Source organism: Cottoperca gobio, chromosome 6 (assembly GCF_900634415.1).
Source record: "Cottoperca gobio chromosome 6, fCotGob3.1, whole genome shotgun sequence".
Lineage (NCBI taxonomy): Eukaryota > Metazoa > Chordata > Actinopteri > Perciformes > Bovichtidae > Cottoperca > Cottoperca gobio.
The window spans coordinates 17,998,417-18,020,381 of record NC_041360.1 but is presented as its reverse complement, the minus strand read 5'-3'; the positions used below and the strand labels follow the sequence as shown (position 1 = coordinate 18,020,381).

The 21,965-nt window shown below is 40.1% G+C and overlaps 3 protein-coding genes across 10 annotated transcripts; 1 reads left to right on the top strand and 2 right to left on the bottom strand.

Moving 5' to 3' along the window:
• Nucleotides 1-1,018: 1,018 nt before the first annotated feature.
• On the bottom strand, nt 1,019-10,858 carry rab3il1 (RAB3A interacting protein (rabin3)-like 1). Of its 6 annotated transcripts, none has more exons than XM_029434720.1 (12): nt 10,730-10,858; nt 10,055-10,385; nt 6,867-7,050; nt 6,642-6,737; nt 5,750-5,827; nt 5,023-5,247; nt 3,707-3,835; nt 3,502-3,614; nt 3,276-3,299; nt 2,805-2,904; nt 2,660-2,678; nt 1,019-2,186 (listed from the first exon to the last, which is right to left on the bottom strand). In XM_029434720.1, exons 2-12 carry the CDS (start codon nt 10,264-10,266, stop codon nt 2,101-2,103), a joined length of 1,266 nt encoding a protein of 421 aa, XP_029290580.1. In that variant the 5' UTR covers nt 10,267-10,385; nt 10,730-10,858; the 3' UTR covers nt 1,019-2,100. The 6 variants fall into 6 exon arrangements, with proteins under 6 accessions (XP_029290580.1, XP_029290578.1, XP_029290581.1 ...); XM_029434718.1 differs by having other exon boundaries at nt 2,660-2,726; nt 10,730-10,849; XM_029434721.1 differs by lacking the exon at nt 3,276-3,299 and having other exon boundaries at nt 10,730-10,851.
• An 867-nt stretch (nt 10,859-11,725) lies between these two features.
• best1 (bestrophin 1) lies at nt 11,726-16,476 on the top strand. The gene is made up of 8 exons (XM_029433364.1): nt 11,726-11,877; nt 13,521-13,615; nt 13,735-13,968; nt 14,252-14,406; nt 14,739-14,891; nt 14,984-15,064; nt 15,156-15,307; nt 15,402-16,476. The coding sequence occupies exons 1-8, from the start codon at nt 11,726-11,728 to the stop codon at nt 16,474-16,476; spliced, it is 2,097 nt and encodes a 698-aa protein (XP_029289224.1).
• A 249-nt stretch (nt 16,477-16,725) lies between these two features.
• Nucleotides 16,726-21,543, bottom strand: LOC115009470 (ferritin, heavy subunit-like). 3 transcript variants are annotated; one of them, XM_029433444.1, is made up of 7 exons: nt 20,484-21,543; nt 20,119-20,265; nt 19,362-19,415; nt 18,962-19,065; nt 18,685-18,831; nt 18,397-18,522; nt 16,726-17,690 (listed from the first exon to the last, which is right to left on the bottom strand). In XM_029433444.1, the coding sequence occupies exons 1-7, from the start codon at nt 20,584-20,586 to the stop codon at nt 17,532-17,534; spliced, it is 840 nt and encodes a 279-aa protein (XP_029289304.1). In that variant the 5' UTR covers nt 20,587-21,543; the 3' UTR covers nt 16,726-17,531. The 3 variants fall into 3 exon arrangements, with proteins under 3 accessions (XP_029289304.1, XP_029289305.1, XP_029289306.1); XM_029433445.1 differs by lacking the exon at nt 19,362-19,415 and having other exon boundaries at nt 20,484-21,534; XM_029433446.1 differs by lacking the exons at nt 20,119-20,265; nt 20,484-21,543 and adding an exon at nt 19,759-19,828.
• Between the last annotated feature and the right edge of the window lie 422 nt (nt 21,544-21,965).

Below are 21,965 nucleotides of genomic sequence, written 5' to 3'. Positions count from 1 at the left end.
TCTGTATGATGAGGCCATGAAAACAGAATAACAAGTTTATAAAAGACCTTTCAATCCGGAAGCTAAAATCTTACTGGAATGTCTGCTCCAAAAACAGATTTTCACACCATAAATCCCTCTGAGCAGGATATCGTCTCAGTATCCCTGTTCCCGATTACAAACCGGTTAGGTAACTGTGTGTCAGAGCGTTTATTATCCAGGTGACCAGGCCGTTAGTGGCGACGACCTTAATCTAAAGCCAAAGAGAAAAATACGACGGCATATTAGGTCCATTGTAGTAAATAATTACAGAGCCGGGGGAGGAGCTTAACATTTTGAGAAATATCTTTTGAGAAAACTACAATTATGACCTTTGACCTCCAAATTCTAATCAGTTCATCCTTGAGTCCAAGTGGACGTTTGTGCAAAATGTTATGAAATTCTCTCAAGTTGTTCCTGAGATGTTCACGACAGACAGAAAACATAAAAACTTTGATTTTCTTTTAAATTAAAGTAGCAAATTTACGAGAAATTCAAAATCAGTAAGTTTTTCAGAATCTTATTCACGCCAATGTCTCTTGAAAGTCCGGATGCTTATGATAATATGGTGATTCTGGATTAAATCTGAAGTATTTCCTTATTGTTGAATCAGATTGCAAAGTATCATTTTATTAGGTCATCCACTGCCGGCACAATACACGGCGAGCTGCGGCGTCTGTCGTGTGATGAGGTTGATCCAACCTTACAAAGTGAAGCGATGTAGTTCCTTGGAAAAAACATTTTCCCTGATTATGACTCACTTTAAGTAGGTAATTGTAGGTTGTTGTTGGTTTGTTTTTACCTACAATGGCCCTAAAACTACATCGTAAAAACAAGTCTCTGCGCTATTTGGTTGCGTTTAAATGAATTACAGTGAGCATCATCATCATCTTCAGTCTAAACATCACGAGCCGACATCAAAGTCAAACCAGCTGATTCATTTGTCTGCATTCAGATTCTTTTCAAACAAGACGTGTAAATCACACACACAGTACAAAGGTGATGTAGTGAGGCTACAATGCCTCGCCTTTATTAATGGAGTGTATTAATTATCGGTACACTGAGGTTAGGAACCTCAAAGCCCTAAAGAAGGCTTAGAAGCAGTTTTTTTATTGCACTTTCTGACCCAATATTCATCATTTTTAACCTTCAACAGTTTTCTGTAAAAAAAAGAAAAACAATCCATTCAAAATAATAAATCTATACTATGAAGTACAACCAATATACATTGTATAATATGGCTATGTACTGCATTCATGCAAAGTTATTTATGGCTTTTACTGTATGTACATATTCTTCATTGCATTTCATATTGCGATCACTTGTATTAAAGCTAATCTTCTGACTATATTGTGAAACTGCCACTATTTTGAGCCCGGAGGTGTCATAACTAAGTCATTAGCAATATTTCTGGTTATGAAGTACAGGTCAGGCCGACATGAAGCCGTTTCATTTGTGTGATTATACAAGGCATCGAGGACAAGTAGTGCAAGAGTGCATCCACACATTTAAACGTCTGTTGTGTTTGAGCCGATAACTGAAAGAAGAGATGCTAGTTATATTTATGTAAAAATAATTGTTCTGTGGAAACCACATGGATATTGTTAATCTCACAGTAGAACTATAACATTACATAGTTACATATCAATATGTAATACTTGAGGTAAGAGACCAAAGCTCTCTGCTCTCATGCGTTGTGCTTTTCGACAGACTAACGCCTGGAACATGATACATAGAGTCTCTTTGTATTAACAAGAGAAGTTGTGTGTACTCCACCGGGGAGGTTCAGAAACAGAAACAACTCTCTTCTCCAGCGGAGATAATTACTGGAGGAAAATATATTTTACATATATGGGAATAACACTATTTAAAATCATGTTATTTTTACTTCCTTCTAGCTGTGCTGGTTTAACTCTTTGTCTTTGAACATTTTCTGTTTCCCTTGTTGGTCGGCCCCTGCTGCAGCACTAATGCTGTACAACCTCTGCTACAAAAACTGATCCAAGACCTGTTTGTTACCACAGTTTAACCCTGACCTCGAATACTCAAGGTCCTGGGATCATGCCGTCCCCGCCAGGCCCTCTAGCCCTGGTCAGTGAGGTAGAAACCTAACTTGGCCACAGTCATCTCTCTGCGGAGACGCATCACCTCCCAGAACATCTGCTCCGCTGGACGAAGGCAAAGAGATGACAACAAGGAAAAGATCCAGCATGTTAGCTGCCTGAAATAAACTCTTGGCAAACAATTGTGGGTAGAGCGAACAACAATGAGTGCTCAAGTAAAAAAATAAAAGACTTTAAAATGAGTAAGAGTCAAAACGTATCTTACATCAATGCATTACAGATGTGACGTGAATGTTAAGTCATAAAAATTCAGAATACAGAACAGTTGCATATTTTAAAACAAAATAACAAGTGTGTGTGTGTGTGTGTGTGTGTGTGTGTGTGTGTGTGTGTGTGTTTGTTTTTATTTCTCGCTGTCGGGTAAGTAAAAATAGTGAGGAGTGTGTAGTCCAATGTAACGGAGTAGAAGTACATACGTTTTATCCCAAACGTACTTGACGTTACTACCCACCACTGTGTGTATTATGTAAACAAACAAAAAAGTAATAATATGTAAAATACAAGTTAGTTAGGCTCACCATCGTGTCTCACCAGGCCCTGCTGGATGTAGCGGATATAAGTAAAAAAATTGCAAACAGCCGTGATCTAGAAAGGTGAAATAAGGACGAGGTGACGCATGTAGCAACACTTAACAACAGTGCGTCTAATGAAGGCTGCAGTTACCCGTGCTCGGCTGGAAGGAGAGATGTAATAGTAGCTCCCCTTGTCGCCAAGTTTGATGCGATGTCGGCAGAGGCGGGACATGCCGCTTAACGCACATTTTCTGCAAACATAAAGAGCGGCTGTCAGACATCTACAGCTACAATACGTGGACACACACAGCCATCGCTTTATCACAGCATACAGGCGTTACATCCCATCGGGTATTATCAGCAATGATACTTTGGTAACTTTGAATTAAGACAAATAAGTGACAACACATTCCCGGCGCAAAAAACATTCAGTAGAGAAACAGCAAAAACATATTAGTGCACAATCAGAGAAGGTTAGTCACTGGAAGAGGAAAAGGTTCATTAATATGACGCATGCAGAACTTATTCATTTACAACATCTGGGTAGACAGACTTCATTTCATGCTACTGTACTTTGAGTTAGTGAAAAGCTGAACAGGTGATTGTTCCTGAGAGGACTTACGTCTCTATTGCTGCCCTAAAGCCACTAGAAAAGAAATCAGACAGTGATTAGAAATGTGCCCGTTAATTAAACCCCGCTCAGATACCTTCAGCTACTGTATGAGCAGTAATCATCAGGGAGAATACAAAACTAAAGAAGAGTGGATGTTCAGTGTTGACCTAGTCATTGTTTAGCAGTTAATGGTGAAAGACAGGACAGGATGATATGTATAGACGGGATAACTCACTTTGGGCCGCCACACTCAACAGCTGAGGCTTTAACCATCGGTAGCGTTGACATGGCCACGGGCTCGATAGTCAAAGAGTTGTTTTCCACCGCACTCTGCACCAGCTGCGACAGCTGTGGAGAACAGTAATCCATAATGTTAACTTCAAACACTGAATTATCGCAAACACATTGGTGTTTATGTGGCGACGCGGTGAGATTCTGACCTCAGATCTCGTGAAGGAGAGGCACGGTCCGATGTCTTCTCTGTAGGTGCGACTCAAGAAGGCAGAGGAGCGCTCTACACTTGGATTCTCCTTCCACATCAAAAACTCTGCATACAGAACAGAGTCCATCTGCAAGAAGAAAACAATCCATCACACTTATTAAACTGTCCGATGTGTCAATGCTAACATCAGCATGCTAACACACTCATAATGACCACATGCTGATGTTAATCATTTATAAATGTTGACCATGTTTATCGCCCTAGCAAGATAGTATGCTTAGATTTGCTAATTAGCACAAAACATAAGTAAAGCTGAGGCTGATGGGAATGTCCTTAGTCAAACATTAAGAGATCACCAAAGTTGTTACACTATGAATTTATTTATTTGTGTACCAAACATCATGACAATCATAACATTTTCACAGGATAAGTGAAAACCTTTACCTGCTGGTGGCACCAGAGGAAAAAAGCAGCGAAACCTAAAATATCTCAACAACTATTGCACGGATTGCAATGCAATTTAGTAGAGACATCCATGGTGCCAGAGGACCGACAGACCATTAGAAAACACAGAGCGCTGGGAGTCAGGAAGCTATGCCTTCACTTTTCTACCTGCACATCCCTGAATCTTCAAAGTGAAGCTTCTGTACCTGCTGCATACTTTCAGCTGCACAATCAGCATATATGAACATCATTTTAAAAATAGAGTATGTGCTAATCTCACATTACAAGGATCAGCTCTTTCCCAAACCAGAAACCAGAAACATTTTTGAGCTTGACATTGTTTTGGTCATCATAAATGTGTTGTATTTATTAATACTGTAAAAGAGATGACTGACAAATTCAAACAATAACATTAAGTCATTAACTAGACTGCTCTCAGAATGATAAAACTTTTCACCCAAGACAACAGAGTATTATTGTCACTTTGAACTCATTGTCCAATAAAAGCATGAAAAGCAAAGTTACAGAAAATAATTTATGCAGCCTGGTCGAAGCGATGCAGTTACCTGTCTGCTGTCAATGCCCATCCCCTCCCCCCGCTCCTGCCAGTAACGGTCAGAGGTCACACTGACAGACTGGCCAGGAACTAGGCAGAGTATCAGAGAGAGGAGAGCAGGAACAGTAGGCTGAGAGAGGAAGAGACACCAGAGACAGAGAGGAAGAGGACGAGTAAGTCAGGGAAAGGTTAGTACCGAGAGAAAAGAAAAAGCAGAGAGAACTTGAGATACAAGTGAGTGGAAACAGGAAGGTTGAAACAGAGAAATGCATAAGAGAGAAGAAAGGAAAATGTACAAACTTCATTCAGGTTACCTCTCGGTCCTCTTTGGTCACAGGTTGAATGGAAAGCGAGGAGGGCTCTGGTTTTCCAGGTAAAGATGGAAAGGTACCGCTCGCGCTCTTGTTGCGCACATGTCTGTACGCTCCTCTGGTTCCTGACGGCTGCAGCTGTGGATGCAGCTGGCGGTTTGGTGAAGAAGGTGTTGATGTCAACACCAGAGTCTTGAGCGCTGTCACTTCCGCCTGCAGAACATCAATCTAGGAGAAAAAGCACGGGAAAAATTAGGAAAGTGACAAAAGTTGAAAATCAATAACAGCTGCTATGAAGGAATTTGAATGGTACAGAATGGGATGAAAATCACTCAGCTCATGAAACATCATGCTAAAAAAGGGACAGTTCACCTCAAAAATAAACAAATCTTTCCTCTCATCTGTATGCCATTTGTTTTGGTGTGAGTTGCAGAGTGTGTGAGATATCAGCTTTGCATCTTTGCCCCTTAGCTGTTGTAAAAGCACTGTAACTTATGGCCTCTCGTGGCTAATTGCTTAAGTTTGTTACTGCTAGCTCACCTGAGATAGCTCATGTTACAGCTCAGTCGAGGACGACGCCATTAATGTTTACATCTTGTGCTGTGGTGAGCACGAGCCTTGAGAAATAGCACTACAGGTAAGAGGAAAACATTTGTATTTCTGATTTTGGGGTGAACTGTCCCTTTACGTTTTAACTGCAGTACAGAAACAGAGAAACAACATCACACACCTTTCCCTGAGCCTCCTTCAGTTGTTTCTCCGCAGCAGCTTGTTTGACGTTAGCATCATGCACCATCTTGTGAGCTTCCTGTTGTGATGACGATTGAAACATTTACACAAGGTCTGTTGTCCATCTATTCTGTCTAATCTGAGATCTCTGATCAGAAGTTGTTCTTGATAATTAATTAATAGCGAACGGTAAATCTGTTAAAAACTTAAAGCAGCAATAAGTGATTGTTGGACACGACATCAATAATATCACAACAACACAGAACAAGCTTTTGTTTACTTTAAGTGCATGTACATCTGAGTATATGTAGGTAAAAGTATGTTTGTATATATGTGAATGTGTTTGTGTACATATCATATATTTTAAAATAATTGTATTTGTTTTTATGTGCAAACAAATTCAATTAAATAAACATTCACTGGTTCCAGCTTCTCCAAATTGAGAATTTGATGCTTTTTTCTCAATTTTATATCATTGTAAATTGAGTACATCAAGGTTTTAGACAATCAGAAAACATTTGTCCTGACATATTATAGATAGATTCATTTATCATAAATATGATTATTGCAGCTCTGGGGCACCCACCTGACACCAGTGTAACTTTGAGCCATAGTATAATTACTATATATATATTATTAAAAACATTTGAAACAGATAAAATGTTGATATGTGCAGATTAAAACGATTCCATGGTTTTGTCTAGTGAACCCTCATCTCGAAATATGTTGTTTCTCAACAGCGGAAAAGCTGAAATATTACAGTGTCAATGTTAATCATGCAGTGAATATTTTCAATGCAATGCAAATTGTGAAATTGAAGACCTGTAATGCATCAGAGCATTATGTCACTTCCCTCACAGTGCAGTCAGCAGAGAGCAACTGTTGCTGCTTACCTCAAACAGACTGGCAGTCAGCTCCTCCAGCTCCTGCTCCAGCTGAATCCTGACCTGAGACAGACGCTCACACTCCTTGTCCTTTAGTTTCAGTTCCTGAAATGTGTAGGAGAAAATGTCACAACCATATTCAACAAGGAAGGACATTTGCATTGTCAACTGTTTTTCCAGGTCACACAATGCTTTGCGTGTCTGTGTGCTTTGGCATAAAGTAGGTTACAACACCCTCTTTGCAGCATCCAGCTGTTCCCTGAGGATCTCCGAGCCCTTTTCTCTGATTTCTTTTTCTTTGATCTCCAACGACGAACTACGAAGCCGTGAGAGGTTGCCATGGTCTCTGCCTGAGGTGGGCCCAGCCTGACCTCCTCCCTCCACTCTGGACTTTGGCTCTGGATCCAGATCTACCAACCTTCACACAAATGAGAAATATAATCATTGTTAGTGAGGGAACATAAAGGTTTCATATCCATGATGTTATGATAATTAAAGACTGATTATCCCATAATTTGACTGTCCTGTTTGCTTTGTGTTGTACGTGATTGTGTGTATGTTTAAATTGTGACTGCCAAGGGGCTGCAGATGTAAATCAACTTCCAAGATAACTCTGATACAAAACATTACATTGCAGCATTTATGTGTAAAACTGTACATTGTGCCTTATAAATAAAACCATTTTACTTTTGGAGTTTTTCTATCACAAATTAATAAACAGCAAGTGACCCTAATGAGGAACACCACAACACAAGTCATCATTTTCATGCAGGGTAATATGGGTCAAATAGATATGATCAAAATAAAACATCAAATATCCAACATAAAAACATTTCTTTAAAAAAAAAAAAAAAGGCTTTTCTTAAACCTTGTGTTCTTGTTGTCTTCTACTCTGTAGCACTTTGGGATTGCTTTTAGCCATGAAAGGTGTTTTTCAAATAAAATGTATTATTATTATTATTATTGTTATTATTATTAATATACATTCAGTGGTTTAAAACTGATAAACCCTAGTAACATTAAGGTTGTATTGTTGAATTTTGGGTTATACATTACATTTAATTTAGCTGACGCTTTTGTCCAAAGCGACTTACACTTTTAAGTGTTTCTAATATTTTGTCTACCTCATTTATAGCAAATTTATCAACAAAAAATTATATCTGCAAACAAGATAACATCGGCCAATTCATCAACCCAGATAATTAATAGGTCTTATTTATTGCAGGACTGTTGGATTACTTGATAACTGGCAACTGAGTGTGTATATAGATAGATAGATAGATAGATAGATAGATAGATAGATAGATAGATAGATAGATAGATAGATATCAAACAATTAGGCTGCAAAATCTGCTACATACACAATGTTTAAAACATTAGGCTGTACCGATCAACGCTTTACATTTCAATATAAAGTTCATTCAAATGTTCCCCACTTCAGTTGCTTAATTAATTAATTAATTAATTAAGATAGCAGAATTGTTCCTGACCACATCAAAATATCTTCTTTCACAGCTCTGAAGAAGAATACTTTTAGTTACAGCTGGTGAGTGAAATCATTAAACTTGTTACAGACCTCTGAGGGTCCCCGGACCACATGTTTAGACCCTCTGCTACGGCATTAGAAATCCCACCATTTATATTTAATGTTGTGTCGTTTTTCCACAAAGTTAAAGCTCAAAGCGGCAAAAACCAGCCACAAACATCAGCCAGGGCTTTTAGCTAGCTAGTCGTTAGCTACCAGTTACAACTTTTTAGTCGGGAGAGGTTTCCCCTCAGTATCCGCCCTTACCCTGTCAATGTCCGGGCAGCAGATGTAAACCTCCCCCCCTGCCTGTGTATCTGACAGCTTCTCCCCTCCAGTGTCCTTCAGTTGTTGTTGCTGTTGTTAAATTAAAAGATACTGAAGGTTAACTGAGCTAACGTTAGCTGGTTTCAGTTAAACTAATCTCAGCCGTTTTAAATCAGCGGAGGAATGCGGACGCTGACGTACACATCGGCGGCGGCGGCAGCGGCGGCGGTCTGATGGGAACAAAAACAAATCTCTAAAAGTGTAACACTGACTTTGTTAACACTTTTCCAGCCATGTCCTTCACTGTTTCACTCCTCATCCCCGTGTCCTTATTTCCAGACAAGAAAAACGAGTGTCTCTGCTCCCCTTTCTGCCTCTTTCACACCGGTCACATGACAGCGCATCCACTCCCTGACCGACGACCCGGAGCAGCAGATTCAAGCTAACATCAGCACTTGTGATAACGACTCATAACTGTTTATCCATAAGTGGATTTATGTGAGGCTATAACAGTTATATATAACATAACAGTTACATCTAAAAGTAAATAAAAACGTGGGTTGTTTTATGTGGAAGCCCATTTCTGTGATTACAAAATAACTCTCAAAATAATTCATTTGTATCTTAAAATCAAAAGTTATTATTTTAAGAAAAAAGACATTAACTTATCCTTATTTTGAGAAAGTTTCTCGTTATTTCGATTAAGTTTAAAAAAGGGAATTGCAGTGCAGAAAGGCCAAATAAATGCTGAAAGGTTTTTCAGAAACAGTGTCTCCATTACATGTTTTCCAACAAAGAGCATTGACATTCATTGACAATTGTTTTAAAATGGTAAAATGTTCCACATGCTACATAGCATACTGTGGTCACAATTCTTTAAAAAAAAACATTTTTAAGGGCACTTATTTAATATAAACAGACATATGAGGATCAGATTTTTTTAACTATTGAATGTCAGTATTGGCCTCAAATATCCCGTACCAGTCAGGCTCTACTAATCACACAAAGGTTTTCAATGCAAACTCCCATCCTACAGTAACTCTCACTCTACAAATATAGGCTACATTAAACACGTAAAGAAGTTTGCAACGTCTCTGGTTTGAGTTAAGTCAGGGACCTTTGTTGCATCTCATCCTTCATCTTTCTCTTCCCTCATTTCCTGTCGACTCTCTACTGTAATCTCTAATAGAAAGATAAATAAGATTAAAAGCGTTCATGTTTTCCCCAACGGCAGATCAGCGAAGATTAAAATACATTTCTAGCCAAAACAAAAGACGTGACAGTAATGTTACATATCTTGCTAACACACAATATATGTACTTTGAGTTTAGAGTTCATGGAGAATATAAAACTTGTCGAATGGTTTTAGTTCTATTTAAAACATGGGGTCGTGATGCACTTTCAGCCTCTTGTGAATTTAGTATTACAATGACAAAGACTTCATAAATTTAAAAAGATTCACCTCCCAAAACGTTTTTATCCACCTGTTCTCAAATCATAAACACAGGAGAGAATCAGATTTAGAAAATGGATCACCAGAAAAAAAAATTCTCACTTGCCTCTCAGGGCTTCTGTAATGTTTAGCCCCTATACTGTAGGTGAGATCAAACTCATCTTCTTTGGCACTCACCGTCCTACAACACAGCCTTCCTCCTTAGTGTCCCTGCTGCACTTGTGTCTAGCGGCTGGCTGTCCCAGGACTTCAGGTGTGCCGAAAAACACTGCAGAGGAATATACTGCTATTCCAGATCTCCCTGTTTTGAGGACTTCATATCCTGGGCTTGTTGAAGACGGCGGAGAAGAGGAAATCTGGACGCTGTGAATTCCCTCAAAAGCATCCATGTCTCTCTTTCAGACAGGGCAGACACTCATCAGAAACATCTTGATGTCTGCTCTGAAGTTACATTCAGTTTGTTAAATGTTTTTATTTATTGATCCTGATGCCTGTGAGTGTCAAGGATCTACAATGCAGAAAAGAAAGAGTTACATACTGCAACTTAAAAGGTTTTCACTAAACAAACCTCGCAGTCAAAGTCTTGCAGTAGTCAGCAGACGAGTCATGACCTCTACAGTGTTTGATTAACTTACACACTTCCTAACTCTCTGAATACTGCAGAGCCAGAAGAGCTCTTTTACTTGCAGCTTGTCATGCTAAAGGAATTTATTTCTTTGCGAGATACCCAGTGTAAACATAACTCCAACCTAAGTTAAGAAACAGTATCATGCAAGTATCACCCACATGTGGAGGGCAAGAGACTTAATACAGGACGAATTAAGGACAGACAAACACACAGAATATACTCACCAAAGTGTTCAAAACGGATCCTTAAGTGTTGCCAGAGCACCAAAAATATGTCAAAACTGATGAAATTGTGCTTTTAATAATCAAAAGATTGAATTCTGTCCGCACTTCACTCTGCTGTTGGTCTCCTGCTTAGACAGGAAGGGTTAATCACTAACACCTTCTGGCCAGTTAGAGCCAAGCTGTACACATTTCTTCCAGCAGAGGGGGGAGGACACACAGTCTCACCTGATCAAGAGTGTTCCATGAGTAAACACTGAATGATGCTTCAAACCAAACTTCTAGGTGTTTACTCAAATGATATGTTCAAAGGTGTGTGTGTGTTCAGCAAAAGGCGGAGAGAGATAACAGTTCAACTTTGAGTAAAATGGTTTCATAGAGTCATATTTCCAATATCTAAACACAGCTAGTCAGCGCTCATGCTTTAACCAACCTATTTGTGGCAGTGTGGGTGCTCTGCTGTCCTCAGATTTGTTCAGATTAACAGGACCCGGCCTCACAATGCAGCTTTGTTGCTGGAACAGATTAGCACATCAAGTGACCGGAGGTGTAGGAGTCGCTTGCTCTCTTTTTCTTTCCTGCTTCCCTTTCTCCAACATCATTCCAACGGACGGCACACACCTCGGGCTCATACTGTGTGGTAAGTAACAACATCTTCACAGCACTGTGTTTAAGACCCTCACATATTGTATTTGTCTGTTGTAGGCCTGCGAACATCTCTTCAGATGTAGTAGAGGATTTTAGATCAATAAAATGAAGGAAAATATCATTTTAAATGGTTATTTAAGCATGTAGATTTAGTGAATTGTAAAGCAAGTAGAACATATATGAAATCACTAACAATGCTGTTTTGTTCAATTATTTTAGACCAAGTTGGCCTTATGAGATCCAGGTTGATCGCTGACGTTGAGCTCAGGCGAAGCACAGAGAACAACACTACTCTGGTTTCCTTCATGTCACGACACAGTCAGCCAGAAAGTTGGCCAGCAGGCAGCAGCAATGACAGTAACGTACTCGCGCAGGGTTGCTGATGCAGGTCTGGGGACCTTCTTTCACCTGCTCCTGCGATGGAAGGGCAGCATCTATAAACTGCTCTACAGAGAGCTCATCATCTTTACTGTTCTCTACTACTTCTTCAGTATTGTTTATAGGTACTCTCACCGGAGAAATTAGTAGAAATCTTTCATGTCCTCCAGTCTGCAGATACAGTGACTTTAGCCTGACACATACAGATATTAGAGCGTCTGACACAATCTGACAATATATCTTCTGATATTTATTTCTTACTAAAACATTTTGAAGATCACTTAAATTTGGTAAATTGAAGTAGAGCAGCAACGATTAGTCGATTATGGATCAATTGTAAGGTAATCTTCATACAGAAATGCTGTTTTTAGCTTCTCTAATATTGAGATGTCCTGCTTTTCTCTGTTTTATATCACATTAAACTGAATATCTTTGAGTTTTGGACTGACGAAACCAGACATTTAAAGACATCACCTTGGACTTGAGAAACCAGGGATGAAAGTTTTTCTTTATCTTCTGACATTTTAAAGACCAAAAGATTAATTGATTAATCTAGTAAATAATTGGAAGAATAATCGTTAATGAAAATAACCGTTGGTGGCAGCCCTAAATTGAAGAAATGTGATCAAGATATATAGTAAGAAGGACGTTATACCGTTAAAACTTGACAGTGTTTTCTGGTGGACAAACTGTGTAACAGAGACACTTTCTAAATGATATATATATGCAGATACTGATCTACTATCTTTGTTGATGACTATCAGGTCCAGAGCGATTCATCAGCTCCACTAGTAACATTATTTAACAATAGTTCTTCGCTCAACAAACATAAGAAGTTTTAGAGCTGTGATCTGGAGACTAATGGAGGTCTTTAAGTGGCTTTCAGGGAATCGATAGTTTAGGGGGAGTAAAAGTTCATTTAATTTCCATTTTTTTTTATATAAAGATAACTGTATAATGTCAGGACATGGCTTATATACTGTATATATATATATATATATATATATATATATATATATATATATATATATATATATATATATATATATATATATATATATATATATATATATGTATATATATATATATACCAATTGCTGTTATCTACACATATGACTAACTAACATTTACTGAAAGTGGATTCTTACTGGACAATTGCATTACACAGTTCTGTATTTATGTAGGAAAAAAGTTTGTGAACCCAAGTTTTAAGAAGGTTTTTCTGCCTTTATGTCCATTCTGGGGCTCCATACCTTTTCATCTTTAACATTTAACATTTTTCACATCAAAATTACTTTTCTCGTTATAATAACATACCAAGTTATTCAGTTTTAACACGACTGGACTTTAACAACATATGGAGATCATAACAAATAGCAGCCTTTTTTTTGTTTGTGTGTTTTAATAAGTTGGTATGTTATTATAGCAATAAATGTTTCTTGTTTTAAAAAGATTTAAAGAATATAAAATTAGATGTCATACAGGAAAAGTTTCATGTAGAAAATGAATACATTTGGTATGTAATAACACGAAGATCTGTCATAATAACGTAAAAAATATCTTGTTATAACTTCAAAAGGATCATGAATACAAAAAACGTTTCATGTAATACCTACAAATGGACTAAATATGTTTTTTGTCACAGTTGGAGAAATATGCTGCTATTTATTCTGAAGAATAAGTTCTGTTGGACCAGAAAGTGTCCCAAGGGCTCACCTCCCTGTGTTTTAGTTGACTCAATAGACTCAATAGATGTTTCCTGCACCAGGTTTGTGTTAAATGATGACCAGAAGAGGCTGTTTGAGAAGTTCTCAATATACTGCGACCGCTATGCAGAGCTCATCCCTGTGTCGTTTGTGCTGGGTGAGTCGAAACCGATGTTTCATGTGCATAAATCAAAATCTCAATCTAAGACCGTGTTCCTGGAGAACTTTCACAGGAGGCTGGGCATGCAATTCTTGACTTTTTTATTTTTTTGTCAGGTTTCTACGTCACCTTGGTCGTGTCACGTTGGTGGGGCCAGTTTGAGAACGTCCCCTGGCCGGACCGCTTGGCAGCATTAGTTGGTGGTCATGTTCGCGGAGATGACGAGGCCACCAGGCTGACCCGACGAACTCTGATGCGATACGCCAACCTGTCTGGTGTGCTTATTTACCGCTCTGTCAGCACAGCCGTCTACAAGAGGTTTCCCACCATGGAGCATGTGGTGCAGGCAGGTACGACGTGGTGATGAAACAGCCAAAACTCATTGTTGTTGGTCTTGTTGGTCTTATGGCACAACCACATCCAAATCTGCAGGATCCGTTTGCACTAAGTGATTAGTGAAGTGGCCCAGCAAGGCACAGGTTCTCACTGTATTTCCATCTGTACGTTACGTGTTACTACTTGATGATGTAACAGCTGAGATTATGAGCTGAGTTCAGAAACAAACACACACAAACAAACATCTGAAATGCTTTCTCTCTTTGCGTCATTCCTTCATTTCCATGTGCCCCTCAGGTTTGATGACGTCAGAGGAACTGAAGCACCTGGAGGACTTGCGCTCGCCTCACAACAAGTTCTGGGTTCCCTGCATGTGGTTCGTCAGCCTGGCTCTGAGGGCTCGGACCGAGGGTCGCATCAACAACGATGTTGCACTCACAGCCATTCTCACTGTAGGGCTTCCCGTGTATCTGTCTGCAGGCAGAAAGAGCCTGAACATCTTCACGTTGTGGCTCTGAGACATGTTTTTAAATTACTTTTTTTTGTGCCTGTCCTGCTTTTTCTTTCTCTGTTTAGGAGTTGAATAATTTACGGGCAAAGTGTATGAAGCTGTACGGCTACGACTGGATCAGCCTGCCTCTTGTCTATACTCAGGTTTAGTTATGCTGAAACTGAAATACAGGAGACGAAATGATTAACTTGATTTGATCAAAACTAGCAATCCAACAAAATCTGAAATAAAAAAGCAATACAAACCCATCTGACACCTGACTAATATCACTAGGTGGCGACAGTGGCGGTCTACAGCTTCTTCCTGGCTTGTCTGATTGGCCGTCAGTTCTTGGATCCAGCTCAGGGTTACTCCGGACACGATCTGGACTTCTACCTGCCTGTTTTCACCCTCCTGCAGTTTTTCTTCTATGTTGGTTGGCTGAAGGTGAGGATGAAGTCACACTGATGCAGCACAAGAAATGTTATTAATTCGACCTTCTGAGCGGTATCACAGGTCTCTTCTCTTCGTGGTCTCAGGTGGCTGAGCAACTCATAAACCCTTTTGGTGAAGATGATGATGACTTCGAAACTAACTGGCTCGTTGATCGCAATTTACAGGTTTGGATTCAAACTATTTGCCACTCTTTCATCAGCCGCAGACAGAGGCTGTCTTGTTCTTGTACTTGCTGCCGTTTCTGTATTCTCCCAGGTGTCCTTGTTGTCTGTGGATGAGATGTACGACAGCCTGCCGCTGGTGGAGAGGGACATTTACTGGAATGAGTCTGAACCTCAGCCTCCCTACACTGCTGCCAGTGCTGAACACCGCAAACCCTCCTTCATGGGCTCAGCCCTGGATATCAGGTTCAGCAATGCTTTTGTTTTCTGGCGGACAATTCTTTAATACCTAAAATGACTCACTTAACTATCAAATAACTCCCTGTTTATTCTAAACTAGTGTTACTAAGGAGGAGATGGAGTTTCAGTCAAATCTGGAGCAAATCAAAGAAAACGAGGAAGCCAACTACTCCACCCCACTGCTCGGAGGGCTGGGTCGTCTCCTCGGTGTCCAGTCCCCTAACTTTCCTCGCTCCACCCGGGTCTCTCTGCTGCGCCGCCGGCCGGGAGCTCCAGTAAGCCGCTTTCCTCTTTATCTGCACCCAGAGGCGCCATCGACTCCGAGTCAAGGCCGCCATCCTTCGAACCACGAGCGAGATCCAGACTACGCCTTCTCCACCATGCCCTTGTATGAGAGGCCGGGTTTCTATAGCTGCCCACAAACACCCATCCATTGCGTGCCCCCTACGGTGCACCGCCCTCGACCTGCCCGGCGAACTCAGAACGAGTGGGACCGCAGCTGCAGCTCCCTCGCTCATCCATTGGTGGGCTCGCAGCTGCTGTCTCCCGACACCCCCAACCACGTCCCACCACCGCCGTCCTCTGCGTTTCCCTGGCTGAGTGGGGATGGCGAGGTGCCGAGTGCCCATACCTTCTCTTTTCCTGACCCTCCACCTCAACTCTGCCCGATATCTAAACTCAGACCTGGACACGGCCTGCTATCTCGCCGGCCTCCACCTCCCCGCCTTACTCTGGACACCCTCCACTCAACTGACTGCCAGCCCGGACCCCAAAGTGCTCAGACTGCAGGAAGCGGGGGAGAAAGGGTGTTCTCGTTCACTCCTCCCTCTCGCACAGCTGCAGCAAATCCCAGTAATCCCACCAGCAGCTCCAGCAGCATTAACGCAACAAGCACCAACAGCGCTGGCCCGACAGGAAGTCTCTGCAATGGTACAAGTCACACTAATTTTAGCAACCATGGAAACTTCAGCACCAACATGAGGGCCAGCAACGGGGGCACCAATGGCGGGCTGAGCAACAACATGAACGCAGTTTCCACTTCAGCATCATCGCAGCAGGAAATCAATCAGCAACACTCGCCCAATGATTCTGGAATCTCATTGGCTGAAGGGGACCTGCTGGGCGTTTTGGTGGACAGTGGCGTGAACAAGGCAGCGGGAGCGAGGGAAGATTGAGAAAACGAGGTGTGACCGACTGTTTTTGTATCACATGTGGTATTCAAAATATTTCACACAAACGGGCACTATGTTATCTGAACTGCATTACAGTCATCTGAAGCAAATTGAGAAGTATGCAGTTTAAACAGAGTTAATCTCCACTTTCAGTTAATCTCTTATTGAACAATTAACCTACTTATAACGGGAAAAGCACCTTATGAGATATAACTGTCAACATGTGAAGGAAAAATAAGAAACACTTTCCGGTTCCAAGAAGCCAAAATGTCTTTATTCTTACAGAATTGAGTGTTTTTAGCATTGTCATCAATGTACTCTTTAATAGATATTAAGTATCTTATCTTTCCCTAATTTTTTCTCAAAAGAATTAAGCTTGAAATTATTTATTAATATTTTATTATACAAGGAAATTGTATGTCCTCTTAAATTCAATCTTTGCAGGAACAATATAATGTACAAAAATTACATAATATCAAAATGAGGTATCATTAAATTTAAGCCTTGAAATAAAGAAATAAAGAAAATGCTAAATCAGGAGACAAATGTGGACCGTATGTGAAAGATGATGTACCAGACGACTCATAGTAATTAACTAAAAATTATTATAATGAAGAGGAATTAGAAACGGAATTTATTATTTCCGTTGCATTGTAATTTATATTATAAAATACTTTAAAAATATTAACTACACAAAGAAAATTGTATTTAAAAAAATAAAAATAAAAAAAATAAAATGCATTTAAAATTTCAGCTCAGACATATTACCATCATATCAGGTACAATATTAGAAAGTATGAACACATAACTGGCATGAATTCAAGTTTCTCAGTCACACATCTCTTAGATCCACTGTAATCGGGTATGTAACGTGAGGAGAGTTCTGCAGTAGTCCAGTTTAGAGAGCCATCTGTGCCTGTCGAATATTTGGAAGTTGCTTTACAGCTAACAAACAATAAATAAAGCCGTGTTCTCCACATTACATGCAATACAAGTCAGGGAACGGGGAAGGCTGGCATGCAGGTTGACCAGGATGATCATCAGTGTCACAGCGCAGTTTAACTGCCCTCGTCAGCCATGGTGTGTTTGTCAAAGAGGTATTCAGCCATGCCGCTCTGAGGGGCTCCCATGAGGCGCAGGTTGGATATCCAGTCAGCGAGCTGTTTGATGGATTTGACCTGCTCGTCCAGAAAATGTGTTTCTATGAAGTCACACAACTGTGGAAAAAAAGGACACAATGTTTTATCTTATTAGACCGATTCTCCAAATGTTCAAATGTTGTGTGTTTTCTAATTTTTTGTTTAGTTTACTTTGGTCATTTTCAACATGTATATATAAGCAAATGTATGCTGACCGAAAAGGTGCAGGCTGAAGCCTTAGCTGATCACACCTACCCTTTGTAGAGCAATTATTTTGTACAATCCTCATTAAATGTATACACTGAAAATGAAAAGAAGCTAAATACAATATATATTTATTACACACACAATTAATTATCTTATTTCCTTTTTAAAACTATTCTACAAATTAACTCCTTTGACTGTTTATATATATATATTATATATATACACACATCTTTGTTTTGCATTTGTTCTAATCGTTTTTGTAAACATTCAAATTCCTCTTAGTTCATACTGACTCACTCTTACTAGGAACAACTTCTGGATACAGTCTGGAAGCATCTCATTTATTACGTTATACATTAGCTGCAGTTTTAAAGTCCACCAAATCTCTAAATTTGAGATTAAGTTTAGACGTTTCTCTTAAGCCGAATGTACATAGCCTAGCTTTGTACGTGTAGACAAAGTCAGAAACAAATTAAAGGCATAATTAAAATGAATTTTTAGATGAATGGCACTAAAGTCAGGCATTCTAGCATCGACTAGAAAGGCGGTATGCTGTGTACATTAGTCTGATGCTTACATGAGGATCATTGTGCTCAGCCGCCATTTTCTGCAGGTCCAGCAAGGATTGGTTTACACTTTTCTCCAGCTGCAAGCAACTATCCAAAGCCTCCAGGCCACCGCCCCACTCATCTCGATCAGGTTTCTAAGATGGACATAAATAATTCACGACAATTCAACACTGATGTTATACTTGATAATCTACATTGAAAACAGGTCTTTGTGCCATTATCATAAAAACAAAACAAAAAACACTCTTTACACACTGGAACATTGGTAATTAAGTAGAAGTAGCATCAATACATACCCTGATGTTCTGCAGAAAGATTCTGCCTCCGCGCTGGTTCTGCAGACTCATCAGCTTCTCTGCATGCTGGCGCTCTTCTTTGGACTGTGCGTGGAAGAACTTTACAAAATTTGGTAGGGATTTATCATCCCTGTCAAAATAGTATGCCTAAAAACAAACAAAAATAAAGAAGATAAAACATTATTATGTCTCTGAGATTAATAAGACAAACAGTACTGAGCTGTGAGCATAGGGCACAACATATGCACATTGCATTGTTGGTTTGAAAGCATTTTACCATAGAGAGATAAACATAAGAGGCATAGAGCTCCAGGTTTATCTGCCTGTTAATGGCAGCCTCGCAGTCCTGGTGGAAGTTTTGTCGGATTTGCGACGTCATTTCTGTATAAATGACAACAATAAATAAAAAGGAGTGAACACATTTCCATGACACTGTTCTGCAAATCAAATGTGGTGCAGTAGATTATTGGATACACACTTTATACAAGTAAAACAAGAAAAGGCTTGACAGACATATTACTATACCTCTCTACCATCACCTGACACGTGCATTATTCTTCTCATTAAATATCTATTTGTCACTAAACCTCCTGCTAAACTGAATGAATGGATTTCCTAAGGATAGCACCTTTATGAGAATGTGCAGACAAAAATAATTAACAAATAACTAATTTTACCTTCGACATCCATGCAGTTAATTTTGGATGTATTAAGCAAAGTCTCGAGATGTCCTTGAAATGTCGACACAGATAAAATGGAGACAGGGTGCAAAATTAACTTTCTGGTCTACCAGCCAAATGGTTAGTCACATTTTACTAGTCCCTAATAGATTGCAATTTTTTGTTTGGCTGCAGAGTTAGAAATATTAGCCACGTGCATATTTTAAATGGTAAAATGGTAAATGGTGCTAATGTTGTGCACTTAATGGAGGTGCATAACTTTTATTTAATAATGCACATTAGCATATTAAGACAAGTTTACTTGCAACACATTATCTGGTTAAGCCACCTCACTGTAAGCAGTTTAGTGTAACTATTATACTCTAACAATTAAATCTCCCCGATACAAACTCACGTCCAGGTCTGTGGTTTTGGGCGCATCGACCATTTAAGGGCGTAACTGCATTCATATTGATCCACACACACACACACACACACACACGTGTGACATTCACCTCACAGTAAGTGAATGAAAGTCTGAGGCAAATGATATAACGTGTGTTTTAAGTGTGAAGCCATTGATAACCAAGCTAAATGAACACGCACAACTTTTATCTTCGGCTACGCTGCCAAAGATCCATGGTTACCGTTGCCTGTTAGCTAGTAGATCTCCATCAATCCATCTCAGAAACTAATGTTAGCTACAACATGGCAGCTGGTAATTTACAAGCTAGGAGTCTGTGTGTATCGAACCGTAATGTAAACGTTTACATACCTGGTTTGTAGCTATCGGACGTTTCACACAAGTAGCCGGTTGTATGGCCAAGTTCAATTCCCAACGACAGAAGTTCCCAGTCTGACGTTACGTCCCCTGCTGCCACAGCTAAATACGCAGCGCCGTCATCACGTGATGACGTCGCTCCTCCGATGATATTATTAGCGGTTAAAGTGGTGGTTACAAAATCAATGTTATTAAATAGCCATGTGCTCCGTGTACTAAAGAATCACACAAATAATAATGTATGCAATCTTACACGGAATTAAACCGGGTATTTTTAACTGGAAATTACTTAAAATGGCAATTTCCAGTTTTACCAATTGACAATAAATGTAGTGATACAGTTGACAAGACAATCTTACCACTAGATCTATTTAGTCGCTGAATAAAATTGTAGCCTTCACTTAACTTGTGCCTTTCTACAACTTTATCCCGGAGGCCTTTTGAAAGCACTTTTCCAACCATGGTGAATTATTTGCAGAACCATGCACTGCTAGTGGAATCCTCAAGAAACAGCTGGTGTGATTCTGAAGGATGGTGACCTGCTGATGGACGGCCATTTTCAGGTCTCTCTCCAGAGATGTTCAGTTGAGTTCAAGTCCGGGGCCTGGCTGGGCCGCTCTAGGACATTCAGAGTTCTCCCTAAGCCACTGCTGAGTTATTTTGGTTGTGTGCTTAGGATCGTTGTCCTGTTGGAAGGTGAAACAGTCGGCCCAGTCTGAGGTCCAGAGCGCTCTGGAGCAGGTTTTTATTCAGGATCTCCCTGTACTTTGCTCCATTCAGCTTTCCGTCGACCCCGACTAGTCTCCCAGTCCCTGCCACTGAAAACAAAAAACACAGCACGATGCTGCCACCACCATGCTTCACCGTTGGGATGGTATTGCACAGGTGATGAGCAGTGCATGGTTTCCTCCAGACGTGACGTTTAGAATTGAGGCCAAACAGTTCAATCATAGTTTGATCAGACCAGAGAATCTTGTTCCTCAGTCCGAGAGTAATCCAAGCGGTCATGTGTTTTGCACTGAGGAGTGGCTTCCGTCTGGCCACTCTGCCATACAGCCCAGATCCATGGAGTGCTGGAGTGATGGCTGTCCTTCTGGAAGGTTCTCCCATCTCCAGAGGATCTCTGGAGCTCGGTCAGAGTGACCATCGGGTTCTTGGTCACCTCTCTTACCAAGGCCCTTCTCCCGATTGCTCAGTTTGAACAGGAAGCCAGTTCTAGGAAGTTTTAGTTGTTCCAAACTTCTTCCATGTCAGAATGATGGAGGCCACTGTGTTCTTGGGAACCTGTAATGCAGCAGAAATGGTTTTGTAGTCTTCCCCAGCTCTGTGCCTCGACACAATCCTGTCTCTGAGCTCCACAGGCAATCCCTTTGATCCTTTGGTTTGGTTTTTGCACAAAAATACATTGTGAACTGTGGAGCTTACATAGACAGGTGTGTCTTTACAAATCATGTCCAATCAATTTAATTTACCACAGGTGGACTCCAAACAAGGTGTAGGAACATCTCAACGATGATCAATAGATTGGATGCTCCTGAGCTTCATTTCAAGTGTCACAGCAAAGGGAGTGAATACTTATGTACATGAGATATTTTATTTTTAATACATTTGCAAAACAATTCTAAAAAACCTTTTTCACTTTGTAGAATATTGAGAAAAAAATGAATTTAATCCATTTTGGAATAAAGCTGTAACAAAATGTGGAAAAAGTGAAGGGGTATGAATACTTTCCGGATGCACTGCAAGTGTGATGGCATTTAAAGCCGCCGAAGTGTTCAGCTGCATAAGCATTTATTTTTTAGGTGTTACGTATATACACGCAAGTAGAAACCTACACACAA